The sequence below is a fragment of the Malaclemys terrapin genome, chromosome 14 (genome assembly GCF_027887155.1).
Source record: "Malaclemys terrapin pileata isolate rMalTer1 chromosome 14, rMalTer1.hap1, whole genome shotgun sequence".
Classification (NCBI taxonomy): Eukaryota; Metazoa; Chordata; order Testudines; family Emydidae; genus Malaclemys; species Malaclemys terrapin.
Genome location: NC_071518.1, coordinates 32,847,138 through 32,865,378, shown reverse-complemented (window position 1 = coordinate 32,865,378; position 18,241 = coordinate 32,847,138). Strand labels below are relative to the sequence as shown.

General features: G+C 45.1%; 1 protein-coding gene across 2 annotated transcripts in view; it reads right to left on the bottom strand.

Moving 5' to 3' along the window:
* Positions 1 to 18,241, bottom strand: part of NFATC3 (nuclear factor of activated T cells 3) — a 146,159-nt gene that overhangs the window by 103,180 nt on the left and 24,738 nt on the right. For both annotated transcript variants that reach the window (XM_054048896.1, XM_054048897.1), the window contains exon 2: positions 9,157 to 10,288. In XM_054048896.1, coding sequence (XP_053904871.1) covers positions 9,157 to 10,288 — 1,132 coding nt within the window. The remainder of the gene's footprint in view (positions 1 to 9,156; positions 10,289 to 18,241) is intronic.

Below are 18,241 nucleotides of genomic sequence, written 5' to 3'. Positions count from 1 at the left end.
TAGGCAGAAAGGTCCACAATAAACTGAATGGCCTTGAATGTGAGTGTGTGTGTGTGCGCGCGCAAGGAGGACAGTGTCATCAAAAAACAGGAGCTCTCAATAGCTGTTCAATTACCTTGGTGTGGGCCTTGAGTTGCTGTAGACTAGACACCCCCCCCCCATCCAATCTAAACTGGATGTGTACACCTGTCAAAGTCCTGAAATGTGAACAAGACCATGGCTGAAAAAACAATGGCAAAGATGACTAGAGAGATATTACGCATCATTGCTAGATGATGTTAGTATGAGTAAGGCTACTGATGAGTCACCACATTCCATCACCCTGGCCATCATGAAATGAGCAGATGACAATCATATCTGGGCAGCCAAATTTATGAAGGAGTTTCCATCGGCTCTTGTGATTCACTGCATCACAGGCCTTGATCGGGTCAATAAGTACCAGGCAGGGATCCTTATTCTGTTCATGAGACTTCTCTTGATCTTTGCAGCCTGACAAATACATGTCCATGGTGCCACAACCAGAATGAAAGCCATACTGTGACTCTAGATACACCCAATCTAGTAAGTGAGATACAAGCATGCCGAGGACAACACACACAAGGATCTTCCTTGCTATAGATAGCAAAGAGATTCAGCAATGGTTGTCACAATAAATATGCATCACTTCCTTTTCTATGGATGGACTATGAAAGCATCCTTATACCCCAGGGTATTTGCTCCCATACAGTTTTGAAAAGGCTGGTGAGCTTCCTGATCAGGTGGACACCTTCACATTTGTATACTAGGTGCAATGCCATCGGGGCCTGGAGACTTGCTCATGAACAGCTATTTGATGGCCTTAGTAACATTGTCTAAAGAGGGGTCCATGGACAGCTCTTCCATGACAAGATCTTGCAGGAGTAAGTCAATGGCTTCCTCAGACATAGTGGATTGACAGTTCAGGGGACTACCAAAGTGCTCTGTCCTGTGAGAAAGAATATCACCTTCTGGTCACCATCTGCTACGAGTACAAAGGCTATATCATTGGATTTTGGGCCACATGCATCATGGAGACCTTCGTAGAAGGCCTCATGCCATGCTTGTCAGTCGCTTCCTGCAGTTCTGCAGCCTTCTGCTCCCACCACTGGTTCTTCATTGGCTGTAAATCGGGTATAGTTGCCCTCAATGTATCTGACCTTCTTAGTTGATTATTTCTTGTCCAAGATACAGAACTTGCTATGGTGTGCATAGTCTCCAGTAGCCAGTCTATCTCAGGGTGACTCATTGGGCCAGTCTTAGTGTTCCTGCCTTACAAAGCCAAGAACCTTTGATGCCATATTACGTAAGACATCTCTGAGCTTCTGCCAGGTTGCCTCAATGTCCATGGAGCTTTCTGGGACCTCAGCCAACAGTCTCCAGTGCCTACTCCAACTTTACTTGTTTGCTGGGGTCTTTTCATGGAAGCCACACTGATCTTTGGTGGTTTAGCATCTTCTGGCTCACTTTGGTGAGAAGTGTAGCTACATGACACTTCTCACAAGCCAATGGTCTGACCAGCATTCAGTGCCTCTTAAAGAGCAAGTGATGTGCACATTTTTAATGTCTTTAAGACCATACAATTACATAGTCCAGCATATGGCACTGTTTTGGCCTAGGATGCAGCCATGTTAATCTTATATATGTTGGCCTGTTGGAAGACTGTTTGTAATAGTGAGACTGAACTCGGCACACACTAAGGAGAGAAGTAGTTGGCCATTAATTTGACCGTCCAATACCATGATGGCCTATCACCCTGCCCCATGTGTCAGAGTCAGCTCCCATATGAGAGTTAAAACCTCCAAGGACAATATATTTACCCTCATGTGCCCACCTCCTTACGACCCAGCTGAGATCTTCATAAAATGCCTGCCCAACCTCCTTTTCTTACGAGTTATTGTCAGTGCGTAGACACGGATAATGGTGGCGTACTGGTCTCTAGACAAGTTTACATGGAGCACCATAAATTGGTCATTGACTCCTGTGGGGAGCAAGTGAAGCTTCTGGCAATGTCAAGCAGGATGGCTACCCTTACCCACAACTGCCTTGGCTCATCCTTGGCCTTGCCAATCCAGTCGTAGGTGTATCCTGATCCCACCTCCTCAAGGTGGGATTCATCAGTGGGGAATCTAGTTTCACGGAGGGCAGCAATGTCTGTTACCAATCTTCAGTGTTTTGGCAAGAAGAGCTGTTCTACATTCCTGTATTTGGTCATTCCATTACTCAAATGGAAGTCTGAATGTTTGTTTTATTGTGACCGCTGTGTTGGATGACCAACCAGGAGCGGTAGCCTGACAAGTATGGAAGGGGCAGGTTGTGTTCAGGATTCTTTTCAATCCCCTTTCCCTGGATTGGGGAAAGCAATGCTGTGCATAAAAAGGCCTGCTCTGTCACCTCAGGAGAATAGGAGCTCCACATCTGCCTTGATCTGTGGGAAAACCACCACCACCACTCTCAGGCCACCTGTCTGCAGAGTGAGTAAGGAGTGCCAGCAGCATCCTCAGCCTGTCCTCATCACCACTTCCCCATCGCGGGCTGGCTTAAAGCAGACCGTGGGCTGTAGTTTGCCCACCCCTGCACTAGAGCCATTCAGAAAAAACTGCATAAATGACAAATCTGGTAAATTAACTGAGTTAAATGAGTTGTCTGAACAACCTGCACTATGAATGGATTTAAGAGCCATGTTTGCTCAGAACCATTTCCACTTTCTTGCCCAAGTAGCTGTTGTCACGCTGGTGCAATAGATGTTATAAGTATGGCAGCTGACACTGGTGCAGGATTTGGTTTTGGAGTTGTCCTTTTCCTAGATGAGCGGTCAACCTGAGCAAAAAGCCTCATCTGCCCACGGTTGTAGCGACTGGCCAAAGACTACGTATATAATGCAGCTTATCCTCATATGCTATCTCAAATCATATGCTTCATCACCATGCCCTCCATTGTCAATGTGATCTGCACTGTCTGCTGATGAAGTCTTCAGGGTGACGCTGGCAGGAAGATTTAGGGGCTACTCATACTTACCCAAGGTGTGTGGAGGGCAGAAGCATCATCAGGTCTGCCCACTGCCCAATAGAACTTCAATACTGATCTACCAATTATTTTATCTTTGGAGAGAACACAGCATCAGGGCAAAAAAATCTGTAGAGAGCCGTCATTGGCTTTGATTACTATTTCTAAAAGTAGAGAAAAAATTGAAATATATCTTTTTCCAAAAGGACCATTATGTGACAGACAAGGCAAAAAGAGTCATGTAATGGCTTGTATGAGCTACATTTAATACTACATTACCCATCAACTCCAGACAGGTGTATCTCGGTCATAAAAAAGGGTCAATTTTTTAAGCAGCTTTTACTACTATTTTGGGAAGGGGGTGACTGACCCAGCAAATCCTAATGTGAGCTAGTATAAACACATTTAAACTGATTTAAGTTAAAACTGCTTTTTATCATCCTACTATACGACAAATAAATACTCAAAGCTCATCTAGTGCAAGAATACTTTTTACTGGCCTATGTCCACACTTAAACTGTTACAGAACTCCAGCTGCACTGCTGCAGTGTAGACACTGCCTACGCACCAACAGGAGGTGTTCCCAAGAGGTGGTAGCTAAGTTCTGTTGACATACTACTGTCTACACTGGGGGTTAGGACAGCATACCTAAAGTCTCTCAGGGGAGTGGATTTTTCACAAGCCTGAGAGACGTAGCTAAGCTGATGTATGTTCTCACTGTAGACCAGCTCTTAAAAATCCTTATATTTTAAGGATATTCTAAGAGATTGTAGAATGAGGGGACTCCAATAGTATTTAGGAAAAAACTTCAATAAATGCAACTAATTTATGTGCTTAACTACAGCAGTTGCAGGCCTCATGTAAGACACTAGTTGACTAGTAGAATTCACAGACCAGTAAGGACACTCAATGGGGCAAGGACTCCTGTGAACCTCTGCTTCATTAATTACACATGCCTAATTTGCTATGATTCAGTAGCTACATCTAACTTCAGTTTTATTTCACATGCACTCTTTATACATACTCATCCTCACAAATCCTATTTCAGACACATCTAGGCATTTAAAAGCGAAACTCCAGTCAACTTTATTCTTCATACATATATGTATAGTCAATTGAAAAATGAGATCATAGAAGGAAGTCTTCATTTGGTATAGTTTGCATATCTATTTATGCACAGTGCCAGAACCTTAAAACAAAGAACTGTATATGTATGCAAATGTTTTCTAACTCGGCCAAATAAAACAGATTTTCACCAGACCACAGGAAGATACATCTGCAGTCAGGACACTTCCTCTTTCAGATTTCAAGTTTGTGTGTCAAACCACTGAGGCACTAGAGCAGGGATGGGCGAACTTTTTGGCCCAAGGGCCACATCGGGAAGTAATTGTATGGCAGGCCATGAATGCTCACAAAATTGGGGTTGGGGAGTGGACTCTGGGGTGGTGCTGGGGATGAGGAGTTTAGGGTGTAGGAGGGTGCTCTGGGCAGGGACCGAGGGGTTTGGAGAGCGGGAGGGGGATCAGGGCTGGGGCAGGGGCATGGGGAGAGGCTCAGGGGTGCAGACTCTGAGCGGCACTTACCTCAAGCAGCTCCCAGAAACAATGGCATGTTCCCTTCTCTGGCTCCTATACGGAGGTGCAGTCAGGCAGCTCTGCACACTGCCCCACCCGCAGGTGCCACCCCTGCAGCTCCCATTGGAGCGCGTAGGAGCCAGAATGAGGCCATGCTGCCGCTTCCAGGAGCCGCGTGGTGCGGCCCCGGACCCTGCGCCCCGGCCAGAGCAGGGCCAAGCCATGTGGTGCAGCTTGCGGGCTGGCTTAAAGCGGACCGTGGGCCGTAGTTTGCCTACTCCTGCACTAGAGCCATTCAGAAAAAACTGCATAAATGACAAATCTATTGTGTGCCTCTCTCCCCAACGCGCTTCATATTTTAAAAAAAGGCTGAACTATTTCTGGTGGATACTGGGCTAGATGGACCATTGGACTGACCCAGTATAGCCATTCTTATGTAGTTCTCAAGGTTTATTTGCTAAGTAAATAATTCTATGTAATGGATTTACTTTTCTTTTTTTAGATCTTAGGTTTTTTGTATTGAATTAACTATGTTAGAATAACCTTAAGGTTGCAAGGTAAACTTCTAAGAGGAATTAAAATATTTTTCTTCCAAAATTACTTCACTCCACACCGTGTGTGCGCACACACACACACACACACACACACACACGAGGGTCACACATTTTGTAGCTTTTGGAGGCAGATCTCATTGTACATGACAGGGGCCCCTTGCATTACTTATTTCCCCCAGCCACCCTCACAAGTTTCCTATGTGCTACCTTCTTCTCATACCCCTCCAGTTCAGGGACTTCCTACAACTTCCTCCTCCTCCCCACCCTAAACCACTGTCCTCTATTCTCCCCCTCACTGAGAAGACTCTGAGCACTCCCTTTTCACACACAGCCTCTTTTCCCCTTGTGGCAAGGGCTATGAGTGTCCCCCATTCCATCCATGGCACGGTGTGTTCCCCCATTTCAACCCCATGGCTCCTCTTGCTCCTCCTCAAGTCCACACCCAACCAGGTCCCTACTTCCCAAACCACCACCACTTTACATATGTAACCCCTTCCCCCCCCCCACCCAATTCCCTTGTGGGTTGTGCCTAATGATGCCTCCTAGGACACTTCCTAATTTTTTTAAATTGATGGGATGCAGCTTTCCACCATTCCAAAGTTATCACATTACAGACAGAAACAGATACTACAGAGTTCACTGTTAGACCTTGCTTCACTTAGCCAACTACAGTACAGTCTTAAATCACGTGATCAAATACTTTTGTTCTCCACATGACCCCTTCCTCTTTTCAATTGGTCTTTTTAGAAAAAAAGTCTATTGAGGATGTAGTCTCTTGAGATTAAAATAAACTATTCCACAGCCTTCTCTTTCACAGGCAGGTTGGTCTGCTTAAAAGGCTCAGGGTAGAAGATCCCAGAAATTGGGAGTGGATGCAAGATTGATTTCTAAAGCAAAATGAGAAATTCAGGAAAGAATTAAAAGGTACTCCTGGTACAAAACTAGACTGTGTTCCCACTGGAAACATTATCCACTTTTAAGTGTCTGGTCATGTTTGAGGGAAATCCTAAGGAGAGTGCTGCTTCAGAGAGAAAAACTGGTTCACCCATGGAAGTGCTAGTTCATTCTACATCAGGGGTGGGCAAACTACGGTCCGCGGGCCAGATCCGGCCACTCGGGGCTTTGGATCTGGCCCGTGGGATTGCTACCCCCGTGGCGCCGCGGATGCCGCACAACTCCGAAAAAGCGGCCATCACCACGTCCCTGCGACCCCTGAGGGTGGGGGGTAGAGGGCTCTGTGCGCTGCCCTCGCCTCCAGGCACTGTCCCCCGCAGCTCCCATTGGCGAGGAACAGGGAACCACGGCCAATGGGAGCTTCGGGGGAGGTACCACAGGCAAGGACAGCATGTGTAGCCTTCTGCCCCCCCTTCCCCAGGGCCCACAGGGACGTGGTGCTGGCTGCTTCTGGGAGTGGCACGGGGCCAGGGTAGGCAGGGAGCCCGCCTGGCACCAGTGTGCACTGCTGCCACCCCGGAGCTGCTCCAGGTAAGTGGCGCTGGCCAGAGCCCGAACCCCTCCTGCACCCCAACTCCCTGCCCTGAGTCCCCTGTCTGCACCTCGCACCATTCCTGCATGCCAACTCCCTGCCCTGAGCTCCCCAACACTCTGCATCCCTCCCTGCACTCCTGCCAAGCCCCCTCCTGCATGCCGCATCACTCCTGCACCCCAACTCCCTTCCCTCAGCCCCCTCATACACCCTGCACCCCTTCTCTGCCCCAACCCCTTACCCTGAGCCGCTTCCTGCACACCGCACCCCCTCCCACACCCCACTCTCCCTCCCGCACCCCAACCCCCTGCCCTGGCCCTGCATGCAATTTCCCCACCCAGATGTGACCCGAGGGCCAAAAAGTTTGCCCACCCGTTCTATATGCTGTCTGAGAAGTGAAAACTCTCTCATTGGGAACAGAAAAAGAAAAATCCCATTCAATGCAAATCCGGAGATACTTTGAGGAGCACTTTACACTTCTTGCTTCCTTTATTTATTTTGCCTCATTTAACTCAGAATGAAATTCAATTAAACCCATATAAATTCTCAAGTTTGTGTGTCCAGCTGAAAAGTATCCAGCTTTAGAAAGACTATTTTGAACATACAAATTCTGAAAGTAAGTGCTCTGCAGAGGTGGTCTGGAATCTTTCTATGCAGCCGGGGAAACAGAATAAACTGGCTAGCTTTGCTGTTAGAAGGGCTTAGCCCTCTGTCACTAACGGACAAGTCTATTCTGCTTCAAAGCACCAAACAACTGGAGACCCATTGTGGGCCAATGAACCTCAATATGAAATAATAAGTTTAACCAGCCACAGACTCATTTCGCTTATAACCATGGCCATATGTTTACTGACAAAAACCTTTGGTAATGAAGAGCTAAGGTTAACCAGTTATATCATGTCCTTTCAGAATGTTGAGTGCAGTAAAACAAACATCTGAAAACCAGGAAATACATAGTTAAGGTACACACCCACACAACCTTAACTCTGCCCTCCTAGAGGTGGCATTAGCCACTGGGCATTATCTGTATGCACTGCTCTTCAGTCGTGTCAGGTGAACATATATTGAATGGTGGAGAGATTAACTGGAGCAGCTTGGAAGACCTGTGATTGTGAGATGAGGTGATCTTTAGGGCTGTACACCCATGGATGTTTGTGTGAGCCCCTCTCCCTGACCATTTTACATGTGATCAAGGGAAAGAGGTACATATGTACCTTTAGAGGACTGACCCTCTTGGAGGGGCATCAGACTAGCCCACTGAGTAGGACCAGGAATGCTGCCTAACCCTATATTCACCTGTGCCCACTCCACTTCAAAATATTGAACAGCTGCAGATAAAGTGGTGAGCAGCTCTGTGAAAGATGCCTCAAGTGACTTGCATAAACGTCTACATGTTCAGCCAGGAGCCCACTTATCCAAGCATTTCTTCTCAGCCATAAGATCATAAGACCATGCTCCACAAAGCCACGAACGGATACCATCCCTCCACCCTGAACAATATGTAGCCTTCTATTGAGTAGGGAGTGGACGGGGGGGGAGGGATTATTTCTTAGTGTTCTATTTTTACATAGAAAAACAAAAACAGCAGAAAAACAGGGCAGAAGGGGAAAAGAGACTGTAGATGGCAACTGTGCTGATGCACTGAGGAGATACCAATCCACTTCTGTAGCTAAACAGACTGCAAACAACAGCAACCACCAGTTAGTTCAGTTTGCACAGATTTCAAAGTGGCATTACGGAAAATAACCAGATACACTCACGCTCTAGGATTCCAGCAAAACAAATGAATATAAAAAAAAAGTGGAAACCCAATTTAAAAAAAAAAAAACACAGCTCTATACAAATAAACTGTTATGCCTTTATAGGTCTATTAGAGATACAATGTGAGTGAGGTATATCTTTGATTGGACCAACTTCTGGTCTGAAGAAGAGCTCTGTGTGATTCAAAAGCTTGTCTCTCTCACCAACAGAAGTTGGTCCAAAGATATTATCTCACCCATCTTGTGTCTCCAATATCCTAGAACCTACAACTACACACACTTTATATGCCTATCACTCTTGCTTAGCCATATTTACTATTTTATTGCTCTTCTAGGTTACTACTAATTTATTGCACCCAAATGCACTAAGCATTGGGAATAGAAATAGAACATTTCTTCCTTGAACAACTTATAATTTAAGGCCCAAATCTCACAAGAAGTTGCATGTGGTGAACTGCTTTGTCCTTGTGAAACTCCATTTGATTCAATGGGGTTCTGTGCAAGGGCAACAGTCTGCTCACATTCAACAAATTGAAGTACACGAGCCTAAATAATTACTGCATTATAATGTAGCTAGAATATTTTAACAATGAAGCAGATCTGGTGGTTCCAATGCACTTTTTTCTAATTATAATATTCAGATTGCTAATAGAATTAATTGTCTTTGAAAAGGCTCATAATGCATCAAGATATAAATACATTAAACATATGTAACACACTCAGAAAAGTTTGAAAAACTCCTATGTTTTTATACCACTTACCGAAATATAGGAGTATGGCCAGGCTTTGGTTTGTTCCAAGTAAAGGGTGAAGGAACAGAAAGAAATTGGTCACCAGGCAAATCCTTTTTCAATGGATGTTGAGATCCAGAGCAATCATCTATTGCAGTTTCAAGGGATGGTGATATATTACCCTGTTCTTCAGAACAGAAATCTATTTTTCCTGATAGGGTAGCAGTTTGATCCTCAGAGGTCTTTCTTGTTTTAAGAGGGATGTCAGTCTCTGTACAACACTGAAATGGTGAAAGGCCAGGACTAAGACCTTGTACACTATGGAGAGAAGTGTTTAACCATGTGTCTTCTGTTATGCTTCCCCTGGGAGAGTGGCCAGGTGATGGAGTTGGAGAATGGTGAGGAGAGAGAGAGCCGGCATAACAAATCTCTGCACTGGAGTGTCGTCGCTTCCCACAGGGGGATGTAGGTCTCGATGAGGGCCTTGATGTTGGTCTAGGGTTTAGCCAATTTTCATCTGTAATACTAGTTCTAGGAGAATGACAAGGAGACTGTCTAGGAGACAGGGCATGCCCAAATCCATAAGGCTGCTGCCAAGGTTCATCCCCTGGACTCCTTGGAGAACCACCAGGAGATGCCAAAGGAGATCCGAGGGTAAAGCGAGCAGCAGCTTCATTCAGCTCTGAGTCTACATCATCATAAACATGAGAGATAGACTCGCACGAGGAAGCATCTGAGAACCAGCTCCGGGAGGAAATGCTGCTGGCAGGGCTTGGGCTAAGGGATGATTCCCTGTATGATGGCTCAAGAGGAAGATACAGGTGGTCCCTTGAAGGCCTTTCCATATATTCATTTTCTGGGCCATTTGTGTGCAATTCATCCTCACTAGCTTCAATCCCTTGATGACAGTTAGGAGAGATAGATGTAATTTGAATACTAGGGCACTCAAAGGGTTTGTGTCCACCTAGTGGACTGTATTTGGATTCTGGTACCTCACAAGTTCCTTCATAGTTTTTATGACCCTGCAGTCTGGTTGGTGGAGACAGAGGAGAGGAGTGTGACTGCAGTCCATGGTGAGGGATACAAATTGGCTGATTTACAGAAGATGATGGTTGGTCTACATTAAAGATGTATATGGATGCACAATCATCTGGTTCAAGATCTGAAAAAGGAATCAAAGAAAAAAGTCAAAGTGTAGTATGTAGTATATCAAGTTTCACTTATTTGTCTGATAGTTATTAGTTATTCTAGGCAATTCCCAGGGTACTGAATACTCTCCAGCTTTCCCACAAAACACCGCGAACAAATTTTACAGCCTTAATCTATTTAAGATTTTTTAGATACTGGCTATAAAGTGGCAATATTTTAATTAAAAAAGACATTGCAAAGCAGTATTTTAATGATATATGTTGTTGAATTTGTACACTTGAAAACAGGTTATGTATTTACATCCTGAAATACAGATAAAAATCTTTGTATTTTAAATTAATCTTTATTTTCAAAATGTATTTTCCATAAAACAATACAAGTTTTAAAAACAGTCAGTTCATTACTTAATTCATACATTTAACTTCCTGCATTTTTTCCAATAAATTTGCTCTCTATTGGTGTACAAAGAGATTTCACTTTATTGTAGTCCAGCTTTCCATTAATAAATGTATTTTAAAGTATTAGAATAGCACGCTTAGCAACATTTACCATGTTTAAAATTAGAATACTACAGTAATAGAAAATGTTCATGAGTCATACCTGTGTGTACAGATTACAAACAGCCAGAAAACATTCAATTATAGGTTGCGTGCTCTCTCTCTCTCTATATATATATACACATCTATATATCTATCGCGCAATACCTGTAATTGAGATTTCCTGAGCACTTCTATTCCAGAAATCCTTCCTCAACCTTTAACGTTTTCAGACTGAAGTTTTCCAACTCTAGTCCCTCCAAGGGTCAATAAAAGCTGTTCATTAAAACGGGGCAGAAATAAAAGCTGTGGCATGTAAGCCCTGTAAAGATAGTCAGCAGTTGCTTCCTTCAGTTCTATGCCAACTTCTCCCATCTCCCTCCTCCGCACTGGGTAAGCTCAGTCAGCAAGAAGCATTAGAGTGGCCTACAAGGCTTTCCCTCCTGCTTGTTATCACTGGAACTTTCCATCTGTTGCTATTCCTCTGCTAAGGAAAGCCTCCAATTACCAGCTGCTGGCTCCTGCTCAGAGAGGTGCAGATGAACACAATTACTGAAGGTTGAGGAGTAATTCCCTCCCCCCCCCGCCACACGCACACCAAAAAAAAAAACCACACAAAAAAACACACATCTTGATTCACGCTGATGCCACCCTCTCCCAATATACAGTATATGTAAATAGAGGAAAATGAATCTAGCATCCTCCTCCAGGCTGTAATCCCCTCTGAGCTTCCCTCACTGCAAATTCCGTTTTTTGTTTTTTGTTTTTTTAATTTATTAATGGAGATATCCTATCTCCTAGAACTGGAAGGGACCTTGAAAGGTCATCAAGTCCAGCCCCCTGTCTTCACTAGCAGGACCAAGTACTGATTTTTGCCCCAGATCCCTAAGTGGCCCCCTCAAGGATTGAACTCACAACCCTGGGTCTAGCAGGCCAATGCTCAAACCACTGAGCTATCCCTCCCCCCCACCACTTCTTCCTGCTATTGGCCAGATCCTACAGGGCTAGACTGCAGAGAGAAGTATCAACTCCTGTTCTTTATCTGCTGTTTCAGGTGGCACAGAACACACCTGTATGCAACCTCCCCACCCTACTTCTTCCTAAAACTTTCCAACCTCTGTAACAGTGCCACTTCTGGAAGCAGGAATATAACAGACGAGAGGTGGGACAAGACCAAGACGAAGGCAAGCACCAACATAAACAAGCGAGCAAAAGCATATGGTGATAGGGCAGGGTGGGAGGAAGAAGGCAGAAATAAGTCTGCACCAAGAGAAAATGGTTATTTCCCCTGTAACAACTATGATAATTAAGACAATCACTCAACAGTTATAACTACATTAATTTCCTAATGGTGACTACTGCATCCTTTGGAAACTAAGCCACTACCAGTGTTATTTTGACTACTCCAATAAGAAAGCATATAAAAGCAGTGAATTTACCAGTAGCGACTCCAACCTCAATAACGCACAACTAAGGCTATGATTCAAATCATGAGTATTTTTAATAAGAGTCATGGACAGGTCATGGGCAAAAAATCAAAAGAAGAAAAAAAAAAAAAAAAAAAAAATCAGCCTCATGACCGTTCCACAACTTTTACTCATGATTGAATCTTGGGGGGTGGGGGTGGGAGTGTTGCGCACTGCAGGGATGGGAGGTGCTGCCAGGGGGTGAGCAAGCCAGCCCTGGGGGGGTGGAGGGGGTGTCACTTCCAGGATGGGGGAGCCCCGGGGGGCCACTGCTGGGATGGGGGAACCCAGGGGCCAGCTGCATTGGCAGCTGCTAGGGCAGTCCCCTGGGTCAGCTGCCCAGGGCCGCCAGAGCAGCGGCCAGTGGGGCTGGCTGCAGAGCTGCTCTAGCAGTGGCCGGTGTGGCTGGCCCCAGGGCTGCATGAGCAGCTGGTTCTGGGGCAAACTTTTTGGCCCGAGGGCCACATCTGGGTATGGAAATTGTATGGCGGGGCATGAATGCTCACAAAATTGAGGGTTGGGATGCGAGGGCAGGGGGCAGAGTGAGGGCTCTGGCTAGGGTTGCGGGCTCTGGGGTGGGGCTGGGGAGGAGGGTTCTGAGGACAGGAGGGGGTCAGGGGTGCAGGCTCCAGGCAGCGCTTAACTCAAGGAGCTCCCAGAAGCAGCAGCAGCAGCAGCATGTCCCCTGTCCGGCTCCTATGCGGAGGCGCGGTCAGGCGGCTCTGCGCCCTGCCCTGTCTGCAGGCACTGCTCCTGCAGCTCCCATTGGCCATGGTTTCCGGCCAATAGGAGCTGCGGGGAAGGTGCAGCGTGCAGAGCCCCTTGGCTGTCCCTGCGCATAGGAGCCAGAGGGGGGACATGCCACTGCTTCTGGGAACGATGCAGAGCCATGGCACGCACGGAGTGGAGCAAGCCCCCAACCCTGCTCCCCGGCTGGAGCGCCGGAGCAGGGCAAGCTTATTCCACTCCCCGGCAGGAGCTCAAGGGCCGGATTAAAATATTTGAAGGGCTGGATGTGGCCCCCAGGCTGTAGTTTGCCCACCCCTGCTCTAAAAACGGAGCTGCGAGCCTGAAACTGGGAAAGGGGGATTTTTGGGTCATATGCACGTCCCACATCAATCTGAACATTCAGTGAAATTACACAAGCAACTGTATCCCCAATAGTTCTTTCAAGTAATTTTACTTCTTACTCTTGGCACCTTAATATTATGCTAGCTGCGCCACAGACTGACTTATCAACAGACTTATCAACTCTTCAAAGCAAGGACTATCTTCACACAAAATGCAACGAAGCAGAAACAAAAAAAGTAAGACAAAACATGAGTGTTTTCAGCAAAACCATGCATAGTGAGACAGGACTGGGACACACTAGAAGGGGTCAGCCTTTGTGGGAGAAGAGAGGCAGAAGGATCTGACCACTAGAGTTCGCTCCCCGTCCAGAACCTAGAATGCAACAAAATCCAGTCTCTCAATTCCTCTGAAGTCAGCAAATATCTATGAAACTCACTGGCTAAGTGTCTCATATCCTCCTCCAATGTTGGCCCACAAAGAGAACCTACTGTATTATTGCTGTCAGTTACTCACATTAAGTGGAAGAAGTCTGTGTGGTGGTTCTAAAGGTTCCAATCCTGCTGATGAACCATGTGGGTATCAATATGATGCCACATACAGAAATTTGTTTTTTCCCCCCTCATTTGTTTTAACAGCATAGGAAATTACACACAGTCACGTTAAAATGAACCTTACAGTTTCAACATCAAGCACTGAAAAATTAGCAACCTTAATTCGGATGTTTTCTAAGTACGCAAAAATGTTGGCACCCAAGTTCATGGACACTTGATTTTTTCCCTCTATGCCTCAGCTTGCCAGCTATAAAATGGAGATTATACCACTTCGTCGCCAAGGTATTTGTGGGGGAAGGGGGGGGGGGGGGGCGGTCAATTCATTAGTATTTCTGAAGTAGTCATTTATAAAAGCCCACATCATTTCTGCAACTTTTTCCATTTTCTTCAGAGACAGTGTTTGGTTAAGACCAGCTCAAGAGAGAAGATATTCTGATGAGCAGGAGCACTGATCCAGATTCCAGATCAAATGACAAAGAGCAGGTTGATAAGTCTGGCAACTAGGGGGAAGATAGGATATCAAAATGTAAACTGAAGTGGCTGAGGATGAGCATGTAGGATTGTGCCACAAGGCAAAGAGCCAGATGTCAACAGCAGAAAGAAAAATGCAGTGGTGAGATGCGCAGTAGATCATAACATGGAACAGGAAAGGAAAGAACTTTATACCAATCTGTTTTTTTTGTTTGTTTGTTTTTTTAAGACTTATTTTCTACTTTGTCACTCAGCAAATTGTAGACCAACATTCACTGAATTACAAGAGCTATGTCCCAGATCTGGCTGCAAAGATGGTGTAAAAAACTAGAGCCACTAAGCTAACTGCCCTGATTGTTAGTGGTGCTCTATTTTTCCCATTGGGAAGTATTACATTCATGATGAAGTAGGGGAAGACTTAGCATTGTTTCTCCTCTGCAGAAGGGCCTCTCTCTCCTACAAAGTCTGCCAATGTATTAGGGATGGAGTTTGTAGAGGTTGGCTCAGTAGCAGGACACATGGCAGCTGTATTATGTTTCACAGTGTATTAGCGATGATTCTGCTGGTGTACTCAAGTCTATGTTGTACTGCAGAGTTTGTCCTACTGTGACGCATCTAGTCACTTCCAGATCTAAAGATTACAAGAAACAGAGATGAGGGGGCAAGAGACCACATGAGCACAGAAGAGTCACTTTTTGACATCCACAGAGGGGAAGAGCTTTTTATTGCAAACAGAAATTGGTCTTTGCAAATCAAAAGATTTGAAATCAATAAAAGGACTCAAGCCTTTGGGCAAACAAATTACAGAATCAGGATATTCCAATACATTAAAAAAATTCAGGGGCCTATACTGCTAAACAGCAGTTTACAGATAAACAGCACCAAAACTGTCAACCATATTACATCAAGGGTAGCTGAACTGCTGTTCAAATCCACATGCGATCCATCACCTTATTCAACATTAAGTGCCAATACCATAGTTGATGTCCATCATATAATCCTAGTCACTGTGTATGGCCTAAATTCCAAAGAAGGTCCAACCATCAATCACCTATAGAGCTGGAGAGAAGCCACAATATGCAGGAATCAAAGATCCTTTTAAAAAATAGTTTGATGTACAGGAAAGGTGCCAGATTAACACTATAAAGTGCCTGAAAAGAATAACTACTTAGCAGTAATTCTGCTTTTCTTAAAAAAAATCAACTTCTGAATTTAGGTAGTATAAATCAAGCCAAAACTTCTCTAGCTCTCAAAGCCTGGCCCTTTGGAGGCACAGGCAAGCAACCCTTAGTCTGTGGCCAACAGCCAATGACATAGTGCCCTCTAGAACATTTATTTTCAGTTCCTTGTTGAGCAGGAATGAAGAGCTCCCCGAAGTATAGTTTAAGCCCACACAACATTTGTCAGGGACAGATCAACAAAAGAAAGAAAGAAAATATCATGCCCCTTTCCCACTTCTGACAGTAGGTGGATGTGTAAACAGACATCCATTCACATAATATTTTAACGAATCAGAATTACATATGGATGTGTAAACAGACATCCATTCACATAATATTTTAACGAATCAGAATTACATATTCTCTTCTTTAAAGATACCATATTGAATGGACTCCCACTCTTGATGGCTAAAGTCAAGAGTCTTCAAGTTCACAGATGATCCAACCATGGGGGGGGAGGGTGGACTATGAGAGGGAACAGGATAAAATTCAGGTTACAGAGTTGTCCCAACCCAAGACAGAGTTTATAGGGATGAAGACCTAGAATCAACATACAGCTCTGCAGCTGACTGCAATCAGGACATTTAGGTACAGACAGTTGGTCTCAGAATTACGCTGCCCTGTCTCTAAGGCCTGGTCTACACTAACCCCCCAATTCGAACTAAGGTACGCAACTTCAGCTACGTGAATAACGTAGCTGAAGTTCGAAGTACCTTGGTTCGAACTTACCTCGGTCCAGACGTGGCAGGCAGGCTCCCCCGTAGACTTTGCGGTACTCCTCTCGCCGAGCTGGAGTACTGCAGTCGACGGCGAGCACTTCCGGGTTCGACTTATCTCGTCCAGACAAGACGCGATAAGTCGAACCCAGAAGTTCGATTTGCTTGCCGCCGAACTACCGGGTAGTGTAGACCTACCCTTAGGGTCAAAAAAAATATCTAAGTATGAGGCCCACTATTTCCACCCTCCATCCTCCTCCAAAAATATCCATGCAACAGGGAATACAGAGAGGAGGGAAAGTTCTTCATTTCATTAAGTCCAAGTACCAAAAGCTGACGGTGGGTAAGGAATCTTCATTCCTTCTCCCATGCCCAGGATCCCATTGAAGGGACTGGGGGAACATAAATGGCAGAGGTTCATCGCACCCAGGGAGAAGGCAGCATCAGCATATATGTGGGGGGAGGATGTACAAGTACATGCTCCTTATTGTTGAAGCTCTCAAGACCACGTGCTTCTCTGCTGGTATGGCCTCCATCTATCAGCAAGAGAAGAAAATCACTTAAAGTAGGCATGGGGGGAGGGAAGGGAGAAGTGCAGTAGACACTTAAGGGTATCTGTTATATACTTGGATGGTCAGAAGTCAATGCTTTAAAGAATTTGTTTTAAACTCCCTCCTCCCCACATGATGTTGAATATTTAAGAAAAATTCAGCATACAATATGAATATCAGCAGCTACACAAAAGGTCCAATTATTATAACCTCAGCATTTCAATAGTTCTTTTTTGTCTAGAAAAGAGAATTTGTTATGGTTTAATATTAAAAAACTTGGAAACTTAAATTGATGAAGAAGGTAGATTGATATGTTGAAAGAAACTCTTGCAACATTTACTATTTACCATCAAAAGATGTAAAATATACACACTCTGGTCACTCAGATTCCCCCCCCCCCTTTCTATTACAGTCAAACATTCAAAAAATGGAAATCAACCATCAACCAAGATCAATTTTTTAAATCTATTCTTCATAAAAATCGTTGTTCTCACAGCATGGTCATGAAAGGAACAGATAATTTTAAAAATTTCCTTTTAAAGAAAAGGGCAAGTTGGTTTATTTAGAAATGTACATTAGCATCCATTCCCAAGGTACGCAGAAAACCTTACATCAATTAAAAAAAATTATGGCCTAAAAAAAACCAAGCCCCTCCCCCCAAAACACTTTGAAGTTAAAGAAAGTTATAGAAGAATCAAGCCCTGTTTCTAATCAGTTCCCATCATGAATGGCTTTAGACCAGTGGGTCTCAAACTTTTTTTTACCAGAGACCCCCTTTCACATCTCAAGCCTCTGAGTGCAACTCCATTAATAAGTTAAACACACTGTTAAATATATTAAACACCATTATAAATGCTGGAGGCAAGTGGGGTTTGGGGTGGAGGTTGACAGCTCGCAACCCCCCCATGTAATGACCTCACGACCCCCTGAGGGGTCCCGACCCCCAGTTTGAGAACCTCTGCTTTAGACACTGTCTCCACACCACATGGTTAAAACTCGTATTAACCATGGTAGCTAACTTTGTCTTGCTCATGCCAGAAGCCTAGGTTGGCACAGACTTAAACTAGTTCAGCACACTTTTTTGCAGTCTAGACCAGTGGTTTTCAACAGTGGGTCCACGAACCCTTTCAGGGTAGGGCCCTGTGGCTAAAACCCAGAGCCCGAGCCCCAGCATCTCCTGTGGGGCTGAAGCCAGGAGCCGAAGGGCTGAAGCCCTAATCCCTGGGGCCCCCCGCGGGACTGTACACAGGAGCAGCAGGGCTGAATTCTGGAGCCCCAAGTCCCGATGCTCCCCATGGGGCAGAAGCCCTGAGCCCATAGGCAGAGTTGGGGGACACAGGTGTTGCTCCCCACAAACTACAGTGCAAAAGCAGGGCAGTCCTGG